General features: G+C 43.2%; 1 protein-coding gene across 2 annotated transcripts; it reads right to left on the reverse strand.

The window, feature by feature from the left end:
* Positions 1 to 991: 991 nt before the first annotated feature.
* Positions 992 to 23,330, reverse strand: TMEM184A (transmembrane protein 184A). 2 transcript variants are annotated; one of them, XM_075565569.1, is made up of 9 exons: positions 23,309 to 23,330; positions 9,596 to 9,850; positions 7,190 to 7,355; positions 6,392 to 6,482; positions 6,216 to 6,291; positions 5,420 to 5,511; positions 4,483 to 4,652; positions 3,163 to 3,360; positions 992 to 2,071 (listed from the first exon to the last, which is right to left on the reverse strand). In XM_075565569.1, exons 2-9 carry the CDS (start codon positions 9,848 to 9,850, stop codon positions 1,818 to 1,820), a joined length of 1,302 nt encoding a protein of 433 aa, XP_075421684.1. In that variant the 5' UTR covers positions 23,309 to 23,330; the 3' UTR covers positions 992 to 1,817. The 2 variants fall into 2 exon arrangements, with proteins under 2 accessions (XP_075421684.1, XP_075421683.1); XM_075565568.1 differs by lacking the exon at positions 23,309 to 23,330 and adding an exon at positions 22,978 to 23,302.
* Between the last annotated feature and the right edge of the window lie 1,271 nt (positions 23,331 to 24,601).

Genomic DNA, 24,601 nt, shown 5'->3' on the forward strand with positions numbered 1-24,601 from the left:
CCATTCCGGCATGACAGCAGTGACTGATCTGTCAATCTCCTCTGCGGACGGTCAGCACACCTGCAAAGTGGCATCGGACATGGTAGCTGGAGAGCGCTGTTGCTATTCATGATGGTGACTAATGGGTCAGACAGCGCAGGTGCCAAGGGCTACATTTTAGGCTCCTGGGATTTTTCCTCCCCTGTATAAGACATCCTGGTCATGAGAGCAATTGTTCTACAGCCTTCAGGATATAAACAGTGCGTGAAATCTATTGCTGTCACATTGTGTATGTTAGGCCTTGATTATATACCAGATGCCGCTGAGCAGCGGCGCGATACGGTGATGTCACCCTGTGCTGCCCCCAAGCAACATCTTGAACATACAGGAGAGACGGGAGGCGTGGCCATGAGCGGTTGACCCTCATTAGCTAAACAGCTCACGTGACGCGGCCATCGCCTCAAGAAAATAATTTTGAAAGTCTCTTCATGCGGCTGACGCTTTGCAGTATGCGCAGTTACTTTAATTTCAGCAATTTATTTTTCAGCCATGCGCCGCTGCCGGCGATTTTTGGTATAATCACGGATGAGGAAATTAACCATGCTACTGCAGCTTTCTTTGCAAAAACATTCTCGCAAAAATACCCTCTGCTTTTAACAAAGTCACTGTATTGGCATTTAAAACTTTCAGCTTCCCAAAGCTCAATCACTTAATCTACCGTATATAAAAGGCATCGCTCTCGCAACCACAAAAAAACAAACAAATATTGCATTAGTATGAGCACATTAAGCACTCACGGGAACTTTTTAAAGAAAGTAATTTATTTTTAATCCCTCAACATTTTAGTCCTTTGACCGAAATTCTTTAAAAAGTTCCCTTAAGTGCTTGGTTTATAGTCTTTTCTCCCCCCACTCCCAAAGTTGGGGGGGTCTGGAGTTGAGCACCCCTGATTTAAGTAATCGTTCTATTTAAACTGCTGTTTTTTTAATGATAAATGAAATGAATTGCAGAATTCAGGACCGCTTTACTTTAATGCCTGGAGCTGTACAGCTAAAAACGACGGCACATTAGGCGAGACCCTGCTGTTTAGTAAATGAGTCCTACAGAAATCAGGTGGACCCGATGGCATTAAAAAGTTCCATGTGAATAAATGTCTTGAGTTTTGGATCAGATTTTCACTCTAATCCTCTGTAAATGGTCCTTCATACACGGGGCATCGTGCTTTGCAAGAGATTAAGTGACTGGCGCATGGCTCCATTTACTATTCTACATCTGCTTCTCGGGGAGTGTGTGTGGGTGGTATCGATATAAACCGTTAGGACTCCAGCGGCCACTGACCTTGGTTGCAGAGCTGATGGTAACACCGTTTGTCATTTGAATCCCTCATAAGTTTCCATTGTGATGAAGAGAAAAAAAAATGCATTAACATTCATTAAAAAAAATGTTTCAGAAACATTTGGCATTGTTGGGAAATGACTTCAACATAAATCCTATTTAGTAAATGCAAAGATATGAAATAAATTATCAGAGGTATCAAACCAGTGGTCACATTTGGCTGAAGGAGTTGCTGATGACTAATAATCGAGTTGCTACATCCTTAGCAGGTTCAATCAATCCTGTTGCTGCAGAGCTCTGCTATGGAACATTATATACAATACTTCTTGTACAGTCAAACAAGTGTTTGGATAGGAGAAGTATCGCTCCCTCATTCCATGTTTCCTTTTCAGCATCCCTCTGGTCTCCAGAAACTTTGGTAAACTAAGCCAGTTTAAAAAAAAACTGTTGTAAAACAATTACTGGTTTCTTAAGTTCGTATCCCTGTTGTTCGACTCTAACGTCTAGAGTTCATCATCGGAGATGATCAGCATCATTTTCTCATTCTGCTTCTTTTTCTTGCTGGAATGACCACTGCTGGCACTGGAAGGTGTGTGCCCGTTTTGTCCTTGGGCCTTTTGCTCCGAGTCCTGCATAGACTGCTGCGTATATTGCTGGTAGGTGGGTGAGAAGTTGTGGATGGCGTCCTGGACAATGTCATTAGGGCTCATCGTCTCCTTCAATCCGCTGGAGATGCTCTGCATGGGAGCCACACTCACTGTTGGGAAAAGAATGTGAATACATGTCAAGTAGCAAAGGACGCCTACGCTGAAATATTAAAGCATCCTTCTGAATATAGCTCACAATGCTCATGAATGTGGCTTCTGGTTTTCAAGAAGGAGGTACTAATAATGGACACTTGTTTTAAAGAGTGTGTAAGAGGGTGGTTGTGATAAATGTTGTAGACTTGCTTACAAGAAGAGTGAACTGATGCACACAAGTCCTCGGGCCCGGGGTTTTAAGAAAGGTGGATATTACAGAGTTCATACCTAATTGAGGAATTAATGGTGCAGCAAAGTTATAAAAGCAATTATTAGAAACTGCTAATAGCAGCCGGTAGGAGTCCCTGCAAAAAATGTTTTGAAAGCAGCGTGTCCACAATATAAAAACTACCTTACAATGAAGTATGTGATTAGATTGAAAAGGATCTGAACTATACAAATGTGTGTTAACCCTTCAGTGCCAGGGACTTAAGCATATGTAGCGATCTGAGTGTTTCTTCAGTGTTGCCGCGGTCTTCGTGTAGTTCTTTATTTGAAGTGGAAAGAAGGTTAAGAGGAATCAAGTGAACGTATAATGACAAGAACAAAGAACTGGAGCTAATAGCAAGATGCCACTCGTCTTTTACATCTTCAGGTGTCCCTTCATGGGCACTGGGTGGTCAAGATTTTGGATTTATGTCCCATTGCTGAGAAATGGAGACTGCCACAGGCAGCCATTAAAACAAATGCATATCCACTGACCCCTAATAAGAAGGAAGAGAAAGTAAAATATAGAAAAACAGCCAACTAATGAGACAGAAGGTAAGACACAAAGCAAAGGAATGATGTACCAAAATCACTTGTTTTTCCTTCCCCAAATTACTAGGTTATACCAGGTTTTTATGACACTGTAAAAAAAAAAGGGTATGTTAGGAAAATGCATATATTTTGGGTACACAAGGATGATCCCTTCTTCTTCCAGCTGCCGTCCCAAGTGTGGTCTCTGAGAAATGAAAGCTCAACAACAAAATAAGCCACCTGTGAATTTTCTCTACATAATGAGTATGTCCCTGTGAGTTTAGGAGATGATACCCTGGTCAGTTTTTACCTGTAGAGTTTTCCTTTTTCTCCCTGTAAACTTGGCATGTGAACGCATAGCGCAGAGCAATGGCAGCAAAGAGCATCTCAATGCAGATGATAAAGTTCTGGTAACCAGCAGCCACGGTCCCGGCACCAACCATGTTGTTGTTGATGTTTTGAACCTCGGGGATCACACCACATCTCTCCAGTATAGCCAAAAGCATCCCTACAATGGAGAGAAGGCAAAATGGTTAACGAGGACACAGCCTAACCAACAAGATCCGACTCCTTAGAAGACTTATTAAATGATCACTAATTTTTAGATTCAAACGTATCCACTTGCACTGCAAAGAATGAATGATATAGCAATTTTACCTCTTGTTTCAACATTGTCCCTTATTCCCTCTGGATTGAAAGCTCATAAGAGCAAGGCCCTCATTACCTTCTGTGTCTGCGTTTGCGCTTGTTTATCCTTACGTGGTATGTCATTCTGTTAATGTGAGTCATATTCTGTTTCCAAATTGTACCACGTGCGGCATATGTTGGCTGTTTATAAATAATATAAGGCACTGGTATATGGTGTTAGAAATGGCAACTTTAAACTTCCCACGGTAGCATCTGTATTTAAATAACCAGCACAGGAGCATTGCTGAGTAAAAAGAGATTGTACTGAAACGACTTCACATCACAACTGGGCAAACTTTAGGTCATCTGAATGATCACTCGGGTTACTGTGTTTAGGTCTGTCAGGGTGCAGATTCCCAAATTACTTAAGCTAGCAGTGTGTAAAATATTGTTGAAATATCCTCTATAGAAAAACAGATCAACTTCCATTTGCACAGAGCAACATGACACTGAATTGGTTTATACATAGAGTAATTAAAGAGACTGAAGAAGTTTGAGTGTGCACTCAAGAATCTCTCACAGGACAATGGGAAGGGCTGAATATGGGTTTATTAGCGGGGTCTTAAACCATATCCTATACCACGGCTGCTCAACTTTTAGTCCTCAAGCCCCCCCCCCCCCCCCCCCCCCCCCAACATGTCAGGTTTTCAGGATATCGCAGCTTCAGCACAGGTGGCTGAATCAGAAGCCGAGATCCTGAAAACCTGACCTGTTGGGGGGCCTTGAGGACTGGAGTTGAGCGCCCCTTCTCTATACTCTCACAAATGTGCAGGATTCTACTGGATGTAGGGAAGTTTGGAATTTGCATTGTTGCCGATATCGGCCAAAGTGAGGATTTGCTGTGTAACGGGATGGCACCGTATGCCGGGGGCAGAATGGTCGGCTTCCCGTGTTGGGGTTTGGGATGTAGCACACATTATTTGATACAACATGTAGTACCTACCTTGCCAAAATGATAAGAAGATGACAGCCTTTATGGTGAGAAACTTGAGGACCGGTTCAAAAGGGCGCAGCAGTTCTTTGGTAGCAAAGTAGAAGAGAAAAAGCGCATAGAGCGCCAGACTAACGGAGAAGTTGTAGATGATGGTGATGTACAGGTACCCAGTCTGAACACTGGGAAAAGGGGAGACCAGAATGTCACAAATATAAAAACCACATACTTTCTCCCAAATCCCTGAAAATGTCTCAAAATTTACAGATTATTATTGTAAAGCGCCAACAGTCTGCAGCACGGTACAATGGGGGGGAACAGAGTGCCATCAATTACATTAACAACATGACATACAAATAAGGACAAAACAGGCACAAACAGATACAGGAAGTAATGAGGCCCTGGTCCTGGGAGCTTACACTCTAGAGGGAATAAGGGGCAACGATGAAACAAAAAGGTAGAGTGGCTTCTCATTGTGGGACGGAGTGTGCCTCAGGGTGGAGTATGGTCCAGCTGCACAGCTGATCCCATTAAGGTTGGGGTGGGGATGATAGGGGGTGTCAGCGTGGAGTAGCTGCTATAGATCAATTTGTCCCAGCCCCTATATAATAATTATATTTTCTTCATTCAATGCAAAGTTCCAGTAGCTGTATCAGCCGTGGAAAAGTTTATTTTTTGCAGGCTGTTCTACCTTTAATGTACTAAATTGCATAACTGACGTCAGATGAAGAGATGTATTGGGTTTCAGAAACCCTGAACACCCATTTCATTCATGAAGAACTCCCTCATAGATTCATTGACCTTTATCTCAACCTCTGACCAAGCTACTAATTTCAGTTTAGCCATTTCCTTCTGTATTCCAAATGTTTGGGATTTTGCCAGCTTCCAATATGGCACAAGTATCTGTAATCGCACTAATGCACAATTCCATACAAAACAAATCTCTTACTTAAAGTCCCCATCGCGGTATTTCCCAAAAGCCTGCAGGATAATGGTGACAACAGCCATGATGGGTTTGACGATACAGAACTGCAGAGTTGCCTGTAAAAGAAGGATAGTGCAGTTATGCAATTGGATGTTCTCCATCCAAGGTGGTACCACCTCACATCTCTATCTGCACCAACCCCTTTGCAAGATAAACATTGCCACACATTGCTTTGACGTGTGTTGTAAATCCCTTTTGGCAGCAAAGGGATTCATTGAAAAATATTCTTCTTGGGCTTCACAATAATATTATTTTAAAATGTAATGTGTTGTTATGGATCGTAATAAGTATTTCCCACTTAAGTTGACGTTCTGCCGCTAGGGTCCTGTAATGTACATTGGCGGCAAACTTTCAGAAGAGCCCTACAGGACTGATTAGATCAAATAACATTCTTCATTCTACAGCCAAGGATCAAATGGGGTCTGAGGTTTTACAGCATATGGGAAAATGGGCCAAGTATATTCTAAACTGCTGCAAAATGCTATCTTTTTACTATGTATTATTTGGTAGTGCATGGACATGCCTCATGCAGTACACCTTAGTGTTGTCCTGAATTTAGTGGGACTGCCCAAATGTGCTGGTTGTGTCCCGAACTCGAGCTGCCTGGAACAAGGTTTCTGGATTTCCCTTGTTGGAAAGTACGGAGTTACTCGAGTAATGTTACTCCTGTTTTCTAAATGGAGGCCCAAACAATACGTGGATGCGTATACACACTGCTAATGGCTACTCTTTAGCGTTACACTAGCGCATTGCTACCCACCTGTTTGCAGAACCGTAGAAACCCAATAGAATATGACATTCCCTGCAGACAACAGGTTCCATAATAACAACTGGACCTGGGGGGGAAAAAAATACACTAAATATGTAAAGTGACAGGCATGGACACAAACAAGCACTGGGATTGACCAGCACCACACTTGGAGGTACAGGTCCTACCTTACTGGCTTCCCGCGGATCTCTGTCATTATGGCACTCTCCCCACCAAGGTACTCGAAGCAGAGACTGAGGAAACTATATATAACAAAAGCTGTTGGGTAAATGGACACAAAGAATAATAATTAGGCAGGGAATCTTAAAGATTCAAAACCATCAACACAACACAATATATAAATCAGATCAAGACTGGTGAAAAGTTGTAATAATGCTTTCAAAACTTGTCTGATATTAAAACAAGCATGTTTCCTCTAGAAGAGGAAGCGTACGGCAGTAAACAGAAGGAATGGGCTTATCATTATAAAATCAAACATGCTCTAGTGTTTCACTAGTTAATAATAGACATTTCTAATCACTAGACCATATTCTGAAACTTGGCCCTGTGATCTGTTCAGGGACATTACCAAAGATGACCCTACCTTTATCAGACATACCCTCCTTTCGGAAAATGCGTGCTAGCCAAAGTGGTCAACTCCCTTATAGAAACTGTAGGAGCACTTGGACTATATGAAGCTGGTTTGTCGGAGAAAGAGAAGTAAACTGCAAACATCCAAATACAGAGTATCCATCGCACTCAGATGGACTAGCAATTAATTATACCCAATGATGCATATGAACTCGTGTATATTGCCTGATCCTGTGGTTTCTGTCAGAATTCCAAAGATTTGTCTAGGTCAATACCTCATCCCCCTCTCTTTTGTGGTTACATACTTGAATAAAAATGGGGGGCTGTTGACTACCAACATTTTTTCCATTGTACATCACGTGATATGAGGGACACAATTTCACATCTGACCTTACCTTCATAGCAATCTCTGACAGAGTCAAAATACACATAGTACTGGTCATTGCCAATGAGTAACAGACTGAGCCAAGAGTCAAAGGAGTAGATGGGAACGATGAAAAGTATCCGGATGATATAACGCTGTTCATTGGGAATGGTGTAATTTCTCAAGTGAAGGTAGATCTGCAAGTAAAATAAAAGCCCTTTATGACCACTAGCAGTGACTTCATGATCATTCGCTTCCCATTAGAAAGGAGCATATGGTTTGTGTGGCTTTATTTTCCATTATCAGCGGTTGCAATGTACCTCGTGAAACAATGAGCAATCAATAAATGGGGAAGGAGTCAACAGAGAGAGAGTAGGAGGGAGACATCAGGTTGTTAGCAAACGAGAGGACAAGGTTCACTTTGCTAATCAAACATCATTTGGATCTGTGGCAGATGGAGATATCTCTCTCTCTCTATGACAACACTCGTCACAAATGAACAGGGCAATAAACTCTCAGCTAGTATTGCATATGGACTATAAGTGCCAGCTATAAGGTAACAGATGAGATGAACTTTCTTCATATCTATGATTGCCCTCATCAGTTGTAGATCGTTTTACAAAACCCCGTTAAAAATGAGGATATGAACAATTATAACTGACCGACTTATACTTTGGGTCAATCATTAGTTTAGCTCCTCCCCCTATTTCTTCACTGAAAGAGGAGTGGTGAATCATTATGGTGGAATTACAAGGAGCTAACGACTGGGTTACAGAAGTAGTGAGACAAACATGGAAGCCATGGAGAAATGTTTCCACTACTCAGCCAACTTTAAAGTCCATCATTAAAAAATTACTATAATATCCGCATTTCCATGACCTCATCAAGTATTCCAAAATTCCACTTCTGTCACTCATTAGCATTACCCCTCCACCTCCAATATCTAATTCCTAATTATATATATATATATATATATACATATAAAAAATATTTCACAAGTGCCCATTGGTTTTCCACTTTCTTGCTACCCGGACATGTCATGCACCGGTACCCGTATTGGCGCTTAGTGAATCCCGTCCTTGGGGCCCCTTTTCTATATAGTCCAATGCGGCCGTTCAGAACATTGAGGTCAATATGTGTATTGTGTCTGAAAATGACCCACATGTCCGCACTGGACTATGCAGAATAATACGCTAAGTGTCGAGGCTAGACTACTGGTACCTTATTATACTTTTGATTTAAAGTATGGAATGCTCGGGTTCCATTGGATATCAGTTCTCTTCCATGAAGTGAAATACATCTGATTTACTCTATAATGCATCATTGAGGAAACAAGGACATTGTTTTTTTATGAAGAGACATATCTGTTGCAAATTATCACGATGTACATGTAGTAAACAAGGAGTTTGCTACTTTGTACATAACATTGCTAAAAAGGACGTGCAGAGAAAAATGTCCTGGATATGCTGCAAATGCATTTTTTGACATCAAATCCCAAAACGACAAATCAGTGCTAAACAATTCCCATACTGGGAATGATATCGAATTTAGCACAACGGTGTTCAGTTTTTTTGAGCCATTTTCTACCACTTAAGTAAAGAATAAAAAAAGAATCATTTTTAGAATCTGTGATACAGTACTGATAAAATTCTGACACGTGAGAGCCAACAATAAAAAAAAATACACAAAAACACCAAATACTGTATAGATATGAAAAAAAAAATTAAAAAAAAATAAAAGAGAAGAAGACCTTGACAAAGGACTTTTATAGTCCGAAACGTTGCCCATTTTTTGTATTGTTTGCCAGATGGTATAAATATATTTGTCTTTGTTTATTACAAGGCGAGTGCTGCGGCTTTCTTTTTTCATATACACGACCTTATACTTTTGACTACCCTCCTTAAAGGAAAAAACAAAATTGTACTGCTGATTTCCCCCCTGTATAGCTCTGTATCCCCTGCCCTGAAGAGCGTGTGATCTTATTTTGGCGTTTGGTTTTCAGGGAGACAAAGTGAAATGGACTATGTAATTTTAAGGAAGACTGGGGTTCCTCTCCAACATGAGCATCTTATATACATCCGGAGCGTCTGCTGGTCCAACAATCTGATAAAAACATAACTGGACAGACGGAAGATTGTTATGTAGTCGCAGTTAGAAGCTGCTCTGGCTGACCGATTGTGCACTGGTCTCTCCATCATCACTTTTGCATACCCTCAAACTGTACTTATTTAGCGGGTACACTACATGTTTTTGGCTCCAGTAAGACCAGCTGTACCTATTACTAGTTTTTTGTGTGTGTGGTGAGCTGCATAGATTATGGGCCTTCTATAAGGATTGCTTGGAAGTTCCTCCGTCCAGCACGAGTAGAGGAACAATAGTGGTACCTATTTTATCCCCGCAAACCGTTTGTTCTCCTAGCTGCAGAGGACTTTCTTACCTGGTGGCAGGTTAGTAGCAGAGCCGTCCATACAAACACTCCAGAGATCCCTTTGGCAGCAGCTGTTGTCAGGAATATTTGCAGACTGTCTACAGTAGAGTTTTGAGAAGGTCTGAACTCAGTCATGCTTAAAACGTCCAGCTTGTCCGAGTTAACAAGAGTGGGAAGTGTAGATGGTCCCAGTGTATGTTCCATGCTGGGAAATATTGTGTTTGCCTCTGTGGAGCTAGATATGCTGTCCATCGTATTATTCATCTGTACAGAGAGAGACAGGGAGCAAAGGTAAATACAGACACTGGCACATGAGAAGATTACAGAGCGAACGTAGAATGGACATGGGAGGAGTTAACGGATGTACTGTACACACTAAAAGACGAAAGGGAAATTGATTGAAGGTTTGATCAGTTCCTCTGAGAGACATTTAATTTTTTTTGGTCCAAATCTTATTTTGCTCATCTTGCTATTCACGTACTTTATTGTGAAATCCTGTTGTAACGTTTTAAGAGGATCTGCGGAAAAAAGGTTTCCCCTCAGTTTCTCAATTACGATTTTACGAAACCCAGCACTGATCAGCAACACATTTTGACCTGCTCGTGCATTTCCCCCTGTCATGTTTTAGCCCCTAACCAGCGAAGCGGCTACAAATATATTTATACTGTGAACAATACAGAATTAACCTGCTCCACCGGTTACGTGGTGCAGTAGGGTATAAGAGACACTGTCACTGATCTGCCTGGCAACACATGACAGGAGATATTGGATTGGATAAGAAAAAAACCAGATAGAATGTTAAAACAAACTGTCCGTTTGAGACACAGAGGGAACCCAGCTGCCAGTCTGAGATCAGACCAGAGATAGGCTGCGCTTATAGTGCCGGCGACGCGACGGTGACGTCAGGCTGCGGTCGCTGGAAAAATCAAGTTGAGATGACTTCCAGCGACCAAGCCGTCGCTCCGCGCTTACTATAAGCGCAAGCGACGGTGGCAATGCATTTGTTTTGACGTGACGTTGCGGTCACTATAAGCGCAGCCGTAGTGAGGCACACGAAGAGACTATGTGACAGCGAGAGGGGGTGAGAGAGACAGCCTGACATTTACAGAGGTGGAAGAGAAGGCTTGTATGAGACTACTAGCCAAGGACAGCGAAAGTGAGAGACAGCAGCAGAAACACATTCTCTACACACAGAGAAAGAGAGGGGAAGAGCCCAGAGCAAGAGAGATCCAGATACTTGCAGGTCTGTCACAGCGCAACGGGATAACAGACATCTGGGAGGCCGTTTCCTGCAACTATCGAGCATCCTTTGTGTATCACACACACCTCACAAATATTTCACCCTTGACAGGCCTGCAATGCAACTCCGAGCCATTTTGAGAACAGAGCTCCAACAGTGCTGGCAATAAAATGAGCCTAAAGGGCGTCTACATTGGACACTGGGACTAGTATAAAGGGACAATAGTGCAGCATGCTCATTTATTGTGTAAGGTATATGCATTATCGTGTAAGGTATATGCATTATCGTGTAAGGTATATGCATTATCGTGTAAGGTATATGTATTATCGTGTAAGGTATATGCATTATTGTGTAAGGTATATGCATTATTGTGTAAGGTATATGTATTATCGTGTAAGGTATATGCATTATCGTGTAAGGTATATGCATTATTGTGTAAGGTATATGCATTATCGTGTAAGGTATATGTATTATCGTGTAAGGTATATGTATTATCGTGTAAGGTATATGTATTATCGTGTAAGGTATATGCATTATTGTGTAAGGTATATGTATTATCGTGTAAGGTATATGCATTATTGTGTAAGGTATATGCATTATCGTGTAAGGTATATGCATTATCGTGTAAGGTATATGCATTATCGTGTAAGGTATATGCATTATTGTGTAAGGTATATGCATTATCGCGTAAGGTATATGCATTATTGTGTAAGGTACATGCATTATCGTGTAAGGTATATGCATTATCGTGTAAGGTATATGCATTATCGTGTAAGGTATATGTATTATCGTGTAAGGTATATGCATTATCGTGTAAGGTATATGCATTATCGTGTAAGGTATATGTATTATCGTGTAAGGTATATGTATTATCGTGTAAGGTATATGTATTATCGTGTAAGGTATATGCATTATCGTGTAAGGTATATGTATTATCGTGTAAGGTATATGTATTATCGTGTAAGGTATATGTATTATCGTGTAAGGTATATGTATTATCGTGTAAGGTATATGTATTATCGTGTAAGGTATATGCATTATCGTGTAAGGTATATGCATTATTGTGTAAGGTATATGTATTATTGTGTATGAAGTATAGCCTGTTTTTTTATCTTTAAGAGCAAGTGCTGCCCGGTTACGGTTGTCCAGCGGTCCTAAAGTACCGGTTTATATATGCCCAAATCTCATCTGGTTTTATTTAAGGGTTCCAATCATTGTGTACTAAGGCAGGCAGGACGGACTCATGCCCCCCTCCCACCCCCCCCCCCCCCCCCCCATAGCACATATACACTGGAAATAAAGGGATTACATGTATATTCTGTGATCTTTGTTGGCATTTCACATATAGGCCGTGGGATTTATAATCCAAAGATTATGGACCAGGCTAATAGTTTATGGAGTTCACCAAGATCTGTGATATTCCATCTTTGGAAGCAATAGGCCACTTAGATTGTAAGTTCTCCGGTGCAGGGATTTCCTTTCTTATTGTCCGATTTGATTTGTTGTACTTATTGTACTATATGTTCCTGTGTCTTTTGTAAAGCACCAAGAACATTGTGGGCACTATATAAGTGATATACACAAGTCCATACTTTGTATAAAGGACACAGGGGTCTAACAGGCTTTGTAATTGTCCCAGACCTATGGAACCCAGGAATGTCTGTTTTTACCCCACTGCTGTCCTTTTTCTTTGTCCCACAGCTTTTGTGTTCCCCATTCCCTAAAACTAGTTACACATTTGTGAGACTAACAGTGAAACGCCAGAAGTTGCCTCCAACTGTTCACATTCTGTAAATCTTTAACCAGCATCCTGGAGCCGGCCCTGATGTCAAGTCACTTAACTCCTCTCTGGGAGATCCCGCCAGGCATTTACCAGCTAAGAAAATAGTACGGTATACCAGGGCCGTCCCTAGGTTATGTGCCAACGTTAGGCAACCCTTAAGTCTGCCCCTTTATCCCACTTCAATCCCCCCTTTGGTAGGAAGCGGGGTTCTCTGGAGCTGAACTAATTTCAGCTCTGTGGACCCCCTGTTTCCTGAGGTACTTACCTCCGTTAGGGGGGCCGGTATCTCAGCTGTGTAAAGCTCCCGCCGGCCAATAGGAAATCCTGATGTCATCCCTTGCCGCTTCCCATTGGCCCACGTGACACGGGATATTTAATCTGGGCTGAGATACCGGCACCCCCAACGGAGGTAAGTACCTCAGCAAGCAGGGGGTCCCAGGAGCCGAAATGAACGCAGTTCAGCTCGGGAGACCCCCTGCTTCAATCCTATTTATAAAATAGGAAATAAAATAAAAAAGTGTCGCCAGGAGTGACAGCCTCCAAGGCAGGGGGGGCAACTCCAGTCCTCAAGGGCCACCAACAGGTCAGGTTTTCAAGATATCTCTGCTTCAGCACAGGTGGCTCAATCAGTGGTACAGTCAGAAGTCTGCATCACCTGTGCTGGAGCAGGGAGATCCTGAAAACCTGTCCTGTTGGTGGCCCTTGAGGCCTGGCTATGCCCACCCCTGCCCTAGGCGGTGCCTTACCCGAGGTGTGCCTGCGTATAACACTAACATAACCCTGCATACTGCGTGCGTCCTTAACTCTATTCAGCGCTTGGGTTTATACCGGGACAATGTTCTATCATTTACAGAATAGTCCTGAGAGGTAATGGGGGTTATTTACTAACAAGTGTCCCGGCTGCAAAACGTGTGCAAAGTCCGTGCAAAAGAATAAACACCAGCATTACCCAAGCAAAGCCCCAGGGCCTTCAATGGGGTCGCTTTTCTTTGATGAATATGGCAGGTTTGTTTGCACTGGTTTTTGCGCGACTTTTGCAGCCGGAAGACTTTAGTAAATAGGCCCCAATATTGCAATAAATAAATCAGCAATTAAGGACTGCAATTAAAGGAGGCTTTAAATTAACCCCTTAGCTGCCACAGGGGCCAGTAACTTATAGCATTGTGTTGGAGGCCGCTCTCACAGCAGAAGGGAAATTCAGCTTTCTTTCTAAAAACACCCAACAGATTTCCTGCTTTAAAGCTGCAGTTCAAGCAATATCCTACGCTTTTTAAAAAAAATAAAAACACAATCAGTTCTGTACTATGAGAAAATACATGTAGCATAAACCAAATTCTAATGTAACAAACATGTTTCTATAGCAACCATTTACAAAGTCACATCCCCTTCCTCTTCTGAGACAGGCTTTGGCACACCCCTTTTGCCCTCTCTCAGGCACTGCACCAATTGTATCTATTGCCTGACTGGTCACATGATCTTCCACACAGAACTTTGCATCTTGGCTAATCTTCTGCAGCCCTAACAGTGATATAAAGAACCCCCGAGACGAATCTTCAGTGATCGATCACAGGAGAACAGATCGATCGGCAACTTAGCTAATCACTTGTCAGTGTGCAGATTGTATTGATGCGCATATGGAATGGAAAAAAAATAAAAAATGGCAGCTTGAACTGCAGCTTTAATGTAACAGCCGGTGGGAAATATACATCCCTTCTTTTAGACAATAGCATAGTGGGCAGTATAGCATTATAGATGATCTTGTGTAATCTAACCTTGGCATACAAATAGTTGCCAGATCCTCTGTCTCAGTAGTTCCCAAGCTTTTTTACATTATGCCCCCAAAGCTAGAAAACCCCTAATTAATAAACCTTATTGCCGTATAGTGTCCTGAGCTTGTGGGGTGAACACACGCTTAATAAGGCCCCAAACTACACCTTAGTGTGTGCAGGGAGCAAAGTCCCCACAATGCCTTGCAGTTGTGGATGCAAAGCATTGTGAAGAGCGACTTGAGACTCTCGCAGTGAGTGACGGCTATACCCCCCATGCTAAAGGTGCCGTTTGGGGCCTTACTAAGTACGCAGTCCCCCACTATACAGCCTGAGATTAAAAAAAATTCTGGCGAGACCCCTCCCTAATCCCCTGTTGGGAATCCCTGCTCTATGTTAATATTGTATGTATGATAGTCAACAACCCACAGCAGTGACTCCTGCCCAATAGTTCTGTGTGTTCTATTAGGATTTGGAGGTGGTTACCAGGCATTAGTGGCAGAATGGGACATTCAGGTGCGGCCGTGTCACTGCGACCAAATGACCACGACAATCGGCTGCAGAGGGATCACCACTAGAACGTCCGCCACCGGCCACTTCTAGGAGAAGGCAAGTTTTAGGGGGTAGGGTATGGGGTTAACTTCAGGCTTTTTAGCGTTTAGGGTCGGGGTTTTAGGGCCAGGGCTTAAGGTAGGGGGCGTCAGGGTAGGGGTTTTTAGGCTTCACGTGCTAGATGGATTAGTGGTAGGTAGGCAGTCAAGCTTAGCAGCTGGGCTTCCACTGTCTGTAGGATAATGTAAATAATCATTCCTTCTAATATACAGTGTATACGCCGTGTACAAATGAGCTACAGGTACATGGAAGTCCCCACAAACAGCTTGCACTAATCAGTGACACAAAGTCACATGCATTTGGCTTTGACTTTCAAACTTGGTTCTCATGTTTTTTTAACACCATTAGGCCACTCTTTATCTTACAAACACAAGATCAAACTGTGACACAGATCCCACTGCAAGGTAAATATTTACCATGTTTTTCTCCCCATGTGAAGCGCATTCTTTGCTTAGTGGGAAGGTGTGCATTTAAAAATCAGAACAATGAATGTCAGGTGTGACGCCGTCCGTCCACCTCCCCCGCTCCCACAAACGGTGGTTACATTGTAATCTGGCGTTTCAGCGCCTAACAACTTGTCAAGCAGGTGAATGAACGCTCAGCCCAACGTGCTGCAGTTTCTGACAAATGAAAAACTTCAAAAGCCACCGTGTCACATTTCCAAAGTATGAGAAAGCTGGTTACTAAACGCACACGTACCCAGAGTTCAGGTGCAGCTGCGAGGAGGAAACCAATACACTTTGCAGCAGTTGTTACCATTTGGGGAACTGAAAGCCTTTACACAACTTTAATCGCCAGGAATAAAAGCATCCTGTTTTTGCCAAGTTATATTGAAGATTAAATTAAATACTTTAAAGACATCCTATGCCACATAGTGAGTTAAAAATATAAAAAAAAAAAAAAAAGGTGTGTTTTAATAGCAGTTACCCATATTTAGACATGAAAGCCTGACTGGGGAAAATGTAACATACTGGTTACCACGTGCCACGCTGCTACTCAGATATCAGACCAGGGGTGGGCCATCAACAGGTCAGGTTTTCAGGATATCCCTGCTTCAGCACAGGTGGCTCGGTCTTTGACTGCACTACCTACGCTGAAGCAGGGATATCCTTAATACCTGGCCTGTTGGTGGCCCTTGAGGACTGGAATTGCCCACCCCTGGGTTAGAGCGATTTCAGAAGGAAACAGTTTTAAAGCAATACAACTGGTAATGTTACACATTCTTTGCGTAGGTTGAGCGTCAGCGCTTTAAAGAGGGAGATAGAGCTGTGGTTAACCTCTTCTCTGCCAGAGTGGCCAGCAACGCAGCCAGGGGACATTACTGTATTAAAAGTCAGTTGTCCACTTTGAAAGGTAGAATTTTGTACAGGGGCGTTTCAGCATCAGCCCGCACAGCTACAGTACATCCAGCCCCAGACAATGCACACATTCTAGTGTCCCAGGAGGTCGCAAAAACTATGCGGCTAAACTGGGCATCAGCTGATACAAAACACCACAAATACCTATCCATACAATGCAAATCTTGTAGGATACACTTTGCTCATCACAAATAAGGCTCTGCATATTCCCACGTCGGTCAGAAATCTTTGTGTTTTTCCTCATTTTCAAAGTTGATTTTAGGAAATCATGAGAGATGAAAGACAAATGCCCCAGACTTGATTTTACATATTGGGGCCTTTGCTTTGGTTCAATTCAATGTCAAATATGTTTATCCCCTTTGCACACAGAGGCCCAGATTCATTGCAGGGTGCTAAGCTTTGCATGCCTAAACCCCTCAGTGCCAGCAGGCCACAGCACCAGAGTCTCTAGCACATCGCGATCATGTGTCGTTACGGAGGAAGAGCGTGCGCAGAACGCGGTCTCCCCTAAAAAAAAAAAAAAAACCTGCTTAAAACCCATGACCATGAAGTGCCAGACCCTATTACTACGTCATGGGGCCATGAAGTGCCAGACCCTATTACTATGTCATGAGGCCATGAAGTGCCAGACCCTATTACTACGTCATGAGGCCATGAGGTACCAGACCCTATTACTATGTCATGGGGCCATGAAGTGCCAGATCCTATTACTACGTCATGGGGCCATGAAGTGCCAGATCCTATTACTACGTCATGAGGCCATGAAGTGCCAGACCCTATTACTGCGTCATGAGGCCATGAGGTACCAGACCCTATTACTATGTCAAGGGGCCATGAAGTGCCAGATCCTATTACTACATCATGGGGCCATGAAGTGCCAGATCCTATTACTACGTCATGGGGCCATGAAGTGCCAGACCCTATTACTGCATCATGGGGCCATGAAGTGCCAGATCCTATTACTACGTCATGGGGCCATGAAGTGCCAGATCCTATTACTACGTCTTGGGGCCATGAAGTGCCAGATCCTATTACTACGTCATGGGGCCATGAAGTGCCAGACCCTATTACTACGTCATGGGGCCATGAAGTGCCAGACCCTATTACTACGTCATGTGGCCATGAAGTGCCAGATCCTATCACTACGTCACGAGGCCATGAGGTACCATACCCTATTACTACATCATGGGGCCATGAAGTGACAGACCCTATTACTGCGTCATGAGGCCATGAGGTACCATACCCTATTACTGCGTCATGGGGCCATGAAGTGACAGATCCTATTACTACGTCACGAGGCCATGAAGTGCCAGATCCTATCACTACGTCACGAGGCCCTCAAAAAGGTTAACGCCCATTCATTTGCATAAGAGTAAAAGGAGTTAAACTTTGCAACGTTTAGTATATCTGGGCTAGAGATCCACACAGCAGTGTGTTTCTGATCCTTCTTAATGGAAGGGGTTAACACCAAATAATAGTGAACCCCATTAGGTCAGGAGCCGCCAACAACACTAAAGTGGAAGAAGAAATACTCAAACCGCTCTCCAGTGTTTTATAGATTAAATAGATTATCGGAAGACTGTTAAAGTTTTATTCCAGTACATAGATAATGTACCTACACTTTAAAAAGGAAAAATATTAAACATGGGTAAAACATATAAATATACACACAAAGTATTACATGTTGCATTAATTAATCCATGTTTTTGTGTAAAATGTAGAATTGACCTATTGCAGCAAATACTGGAAAACTTGCCTTAACAAATTGGTTGCCAATGCATTGCTGGCAGCCAAGTGGTTAAAAGAAAATACTCTGGTTTAAAATAACATGTGTGTTATTGCATCAAATAGAAGGCAAAAGCAGACCAGCCATAAGTATACAGGCATTTTGGCCCATTGATTACTAGATGTTAGGGACTTCTTCACCATCACTGTTTAAAATCTAACGTCTTTATTTTTAGGGCGTAGAAAGTTGGATGAGGCTTGTATTTCTATTTTGTGTTTATTAGGCTGTAGAGAGAAGCTTCATTAAAGTTTGAATAACTGACAAGTCCCCTTTAGGTTGGCCTTATAAATATTTGAATGTCTACTGTGGGTAACTCATCAGCTATCATTGTCGGCAAAGCTAATGAGGATGAGAACTTGTTCCAGCATTTCTACTTTCCAATTTAAATCTTTCAAATACGGAGACACAAATTCTACAGAATTCAATGCATTCCCAGTGTTTCTACACCATGGGGTTCTGGCTGCTATGCAAAAGCATTTGAGCTGGACCCATTTCTGTGAAAAAAAACTTTATAGCTACAAATATACAGGAAGGGAATGGAAACGTGCTTGGGATAGACAAAGCTAAAATCTAAATATGACAAAAAGCCAAAGAGCAAGTAGGGTCCAAGGTTTTACAGCAGATAGGAAAATGGGCAGACACAGTAGGTCTTATCTGCTGTCACATTCAATGTTTCCATCATATAACCGCCCTCTCTTCTTAGGATCACTAGTGCTACTGGTATAACGTGCAGTTAACTGAAGAGTGTAACACTATACTGCCCAAGTAGACAGAGCGTCCCATGTTTGCCAGAAGATACAAATGTAATAATATTGTTATAGGCTAAATATATAAATATATTTTTAAAGGGTCCAATTCCTTTCTAGTTAGGAAGATCAGATTCTCCTGAAATCATACACAGTACAACTACCTTAATAGGGCACTAATAAACTACATAATGAGATGTGCAAAACATTCCCAGAAGTCGAAAACTTTGCAAAATTTTTTTTAAATAATAATAATCCACCACGCATTAAAAAAAGTCAATGTGTGGGCCACATGAACCAAAATCCAGGTCACGACGTGCCATTTGCCATTTTTGAAAAATCATGACGAGAAATGGCAACCTTTTAACTATTGTGACCGGTTTCAAAAGCTTTACGAAAACTCAAAATGTAAGAGAAATTTGTCTGAAACAAATTAGCAAAGCACATCTCCAAAAATGAACCCCCATATGCATCTCCAAAAATGAACCCCCCGTTGCCTAATGCTAGGTATAAATGTAGTATTCAAACTATAAATGAGCCGTATATTCTAAAACACATCTATTATATATAGGCATACAGTAGGGCCCCGCTTTTCGGCGCTCCGCTTCTCGGCGTTCCGCTCATACGGCATTTCCCAATGTATACCCATATTCATTAGGTTCGGTGCTTGTTACGTTTTTCCGGCATGACGCGCTCAGCAGCTCAGTATCCGGCGGTACCGAGAAGGGGGCTACCTTTTTTTGCGCATGCGCAGAAAGGGCGGACTGCAAGTCTGCACAGAAGCCAAAAATCGCAGGCTCTGCTTTTCGCAATTTTTGCTTTGTGGCGGCGCCAGGGAACGGAACCTGCCGTACGAGCACGAGCGGTGCCCGCCTGTAAAACAATAACACTGGCTTTGCAGCAGGGGAGCTTGGCTCAAATCTCCTCGTGACCTTGTCACGTCACTATCTCTGTGTGCTTCTGGAACCAAACAGACGATAAGTTAGTTAGTCAGCACAGGACTGTGACTGTAAGATTCCCTGTACAGCACTATGTGCCACACACTATATTGTAACCGTGAAGCACTAAGTACAATTGGAAGAAAAGCACTACTCAAATAAATAAGCAAGTAGATACTCTCTTACTGGTATTCAAATAGATCTATTTTAAGGCAGATGTCTAGAGATTGATTAAGTGTGTGAAAGGCAAGGAAGTGCTGCGATCAATCTTAAAGGCACTTAACCAATGTACCTTCCATGCACTGAAAGACTTTTAATTGTTATCTATAGTATTTGGAATATTTAAAGACATTTACAGATTGGGCGAATGTCGACATTCAGTGGGAACATATTGGACCCTGGACCAGAGTGGATGACATTTCACATTGTCAAATACACTTCAGGACAAAACTATAGATTTTCCCATGGATAGATTTCGGCACTCGGAAGGTATTTGCCCTCCTGCACACATACAGCTCCACCTGATTAATATCGGCCCTTAAATATGTAAGGATACCCCCCTGCGTTGCCGACTCTCCAACAGTGAAAGGGGTGAATGGAAACGGAGTATGACTATGATGCCTTCAAAGTTTATTTAAAAGAAGAGGGGAAAAGAGATTATTTCCACGAGACTGCCCCAGTGACTTCAACTCTTGGATATTTGGTAACTGCAATATGTGACTTTGCTAACCTGATTTATGGATATAAAAAACATATAGAACGTTACAGCCCAGATCCACAGAACGCGCCGTTACAAGAAAACATCAGGTTAAGTTATAACGTGCATCGTCAAAGGCCAATAATGTAACATTAAAGCCGTGTTTCATCTCGGAAACAGCATTACGTTAATTATATTGTCCGTTAGTGATCATGAAAGGCAAGAGGTGTTCTCCCAAACAGCGCATATCCATTAAAGTCCATTAAGGTTAACGTGGGGTTCATGCATACATTTGGTGCCCGGATCCTGATATAGGACTTGTACATAGTCTGGATGGATTTAACACCGTTAGATATGATTTAACGAACATAGCAACATTCTCCTCTCCTTAACTGCAGCTAAACCCCTATTTCTTGCTCAGGTTATACTTGCCGTCACGTTACTGGAAGATACACCACACCGCACTAAATACCGTGACGTTAGGCCTATCCTAATGAGATAAACAGCTGTTGTTGTTCATTATAATTTTCTTTGTGAATATGCGTTAACCTCCGGGGAAATAACATCCGTTACCGATTTAGGTCCCATTATGAGCCCGGATTTAAAGGAAGCTGTGTGGCTCTGCCCTAGATCAGCACAGTGATTGCACCATCTATAAAAAGGAGTGGTACTGTGATTTCAAGGTATTTTCGTGCTGTTAAAGTGGCTTTTTGGACTTACCAAGACTTCTACCCATATTTATGCCCCAAAAACAGGAAGGAATAAAGTTTTATTATAAAAGTACAAAGGTTTGTAATTAAATAAAAAAGTTGAAGTACCGTCACACTTTGATCTCCGAACAAGCGGTTTAGGTAAATACCCATTTAATATTTAAAGGCGCAGTCCTGTACAATCTGGAGTGGCCAACTTCAGTCCTCAAGAGCTACCACCAGGTCTTCAGGATATCCCTGCTTCAGCACAGATGATACAGTCGTCGATTGAGCCACCTGTTTTGAAGCAGGGATATCCTGAAAGCCTGACCTGTTGGTGGGCCTGGAGTGCCCACTCCTAGAAATTGAGTGTAGCTTTTCTATCCTAAGAGTACGAAGAGCTGGCGCTGGGCAGAACACAGCTCCTCCGATCACACACACACACACACACAACGTGTCAGGATAGCAACCCGTCCTCGCTCTGCTCATGCAGAACACAACACGTCAGACCTCTACGACTGACAGTGAGAAGGTAGGCATGGTAGCATGAAAGCACTATATAATGTGCAGGTACTGAACATGCTGCACTGTATAATGATGCAGTGTGTTCCTGTATTCCCTATAACAGGAGTTCCCAACTCCAGTCCTCAAGCACAGGTCTTCACTGTATCTCTGCTTCAGCACAGGTGGCTCAATCAGTGGCTCCTGTGCTGACGCAGGGATATCCTGAAAACCTGACCTGTTTGGGGGGGGGGGGGGGGGGTCTTGAGGACTGGAGTTGAGAACCCCAGCACTATAAGCGCCTTCTTCTTTAAGCCTCAATCCCATAACTAGAGATGTTTGTATGCAGGAAACTGCAGTCCGCAGCAAACGTTTTAGTGAATTATACGGAAATTTCACCATTTTTTTCCCCTCAAAGCTGCAGATGTTTTAAATGGGCAAAAAAGGTTGCCAATTTTGCCAGATTTCACGTAAATTGCCCAATATGCAAGGTCATTTAACCCTTTGATTTTTTTTGGGGGGGGGGGCAGAAATTTGTCCCTTTTCCCCCCAAAATAGAACCTGTCGATTTCACAGGTGTATATCATAAATAATGTACACAGAGACCACATGAAATAAATACACGATTCTCTCCATGGGATGTGTGGGTCTCTGGCAAGAATCCCCAGCAAAACACATTACTGTACAATAGGAAGGCATAGGGCAGGTGATCCGAACTCAACTCAGCACCGCGCGCGCTTCCCAGTACCAGGAGCTCTATATATATATATATATATATATATTATACATACAGAAACATATGGACGTACTCAGCATAATAATAATACGGAGCACAGCGCTCGTCTCCACCAAACATATTATATACCGAATACCTACGGGGCACTTAAACGAATTAACCTCTTTAGTGCCAAAGGGAACAGCAACACTTTGTAAAGTGGTTAAGCAGTTAAAAAAGTTTTTTTTTTTGCACATGCAATTATATATATATATATATATATATATATATATATATATATATATATATATATATACACACACACACACACACACACACACACACACATTTAGCTTATATATGCCGTGTGTATGTATACATATATATACCACACAAGCACCACCGTAACCATGGTGATATCTGCGCTCTGACCCCTTTAGGGGTTTAGTGGATGATTTACAAAGAGGAAAGGTGGGATGGAAATGTCGTGTTGGAGGATGAGCATGCAAGGGAAACGGACACATGGGGAGAAGGAAAGGCAAAAAAAGCACAGCTCCTACCTGTCTGCGTGCAGATGGAAGCAGGATATCTTTCCCTTACTGTGCTTTGCCCTGCTCCAGGACAGAGGGTGGGGTGGGGAATCCCACTCCTGATTATAGGGTTTGCATGCCCTACAACTGGAAGGAACAATTCCAGTGCGATTTTATTCCTCCCGTTTGTGACTTTATCTAAAGATAATTACAGATCTTCTGCCAGAATCATTTAGGATCCCCCCTCCTCCTTTTTTTGGCCCTAAAAAATTGCGCCTGATCCTATATAAAGGACTTTTTCCTTCCTTTGCAATATCCCCACTCTCAGAGGTAGTTCCCATCCCCCCCTTCTCTGTCTCACCTGCTCTACAGGACTTTACTGCGATCCCCGTGTCAGGTGTCACTGACACTCCCACATTACCTGCTGCTGCCCCCACCCACAGCTACTGACACTCCCACATTACCTGCTACTGACACTCCCACATTACCTGCTGCTGACACTCCCACATTACCTGCTGCTGACACTCCCACATTACCTGCTGCTGACACTCCCACATTACCTGCTGCTGACACTCCCACATTACCTGCTGCTGACACTCCCACATTACCTGCTGCTGACACTCCCACATTACCTGCTACTGACACTCCCACATTACCTGCTGCTGACACTCCCACATTACCTGCTGCTGACACTCCCACATTACCTGCTGCTGACACTCCCACATTACCTGCTGCTGACACTCCCACATTACCTGCTGCTGCCCCCACCCACAGCTACTGACACTCCCACATTACCTGCTACTGACACTCCCACATTACCTGCTGCTGCCCCCACCCACAGCTACTGACACTCCCACATTACCTGCTGCTGCCCCCACCCACAGCTACTGACACTCCCACATTACCTGCTGCTGACACTCCCACATTACCTGCTGGTGCCCCCACCCACAGCTACTGACACTCCCACATTACCTGCTGCTGCCCCCACCCACAGCTACTGACACTCCCACATTACCTGCTGCTGCCCCCACCCACAGCTACTGACACTCCCACATTACCTGCTGCTGCCCCCACCCACAGCTACTGACACTCCCACATTACCTGCTACTGACACTCCCACATTACCTGCTGCTGCCCCCACCCACAGCTACTGACACTCCCACATTACCTGCTGCTGCCCCCACCCACAGACCCACAGCTACTGACACTCCCACATTACCTGCTGCTGACACTCCCACATTACCTGCTGCTGACACTCCCACATTACCTGCTGCTGACACTCCCACATTACCTGCTGCTGACACTCCCACATTACCTGCTGCTGACACTCCCACATTACCTGCTGCTGACACTCCCACATTACCTGCTGCTGACACTCCCACATTACCTGCTGCTGACACTCCCACATTACCTGCTGCTGACACTCCCACATTACCTGCTGCTGACACTCCCACATTACCTGCTGCTGACACTCCCACATTACCTGCTGCTGACACTCCCACATTACCTGCTGCTGACACTCCCACATTACCTGCTGCTGACACTCCCACATTACCTGCTGCTGACACTCCCACATTACCTGCTGCTGACACTCCCACATTACCTGCTGCTGACACTCCCACATTACCTGCTGCTGACACTCCCACATTACCTG

Source organism: Ascaphus truei, chromosome 11 (genome assembly GCF_040206685.1).
Source record: "Ascaphus truei isolate aAscTru1 chromosome 11, aAscTru1.hap1, whole genome shotgun sequence".
NCBI lineage: Eukaryota > Metazoa > Chordata > Amphibia > Anura > Ascaphidae > Ascaphus > Ascaphus truei.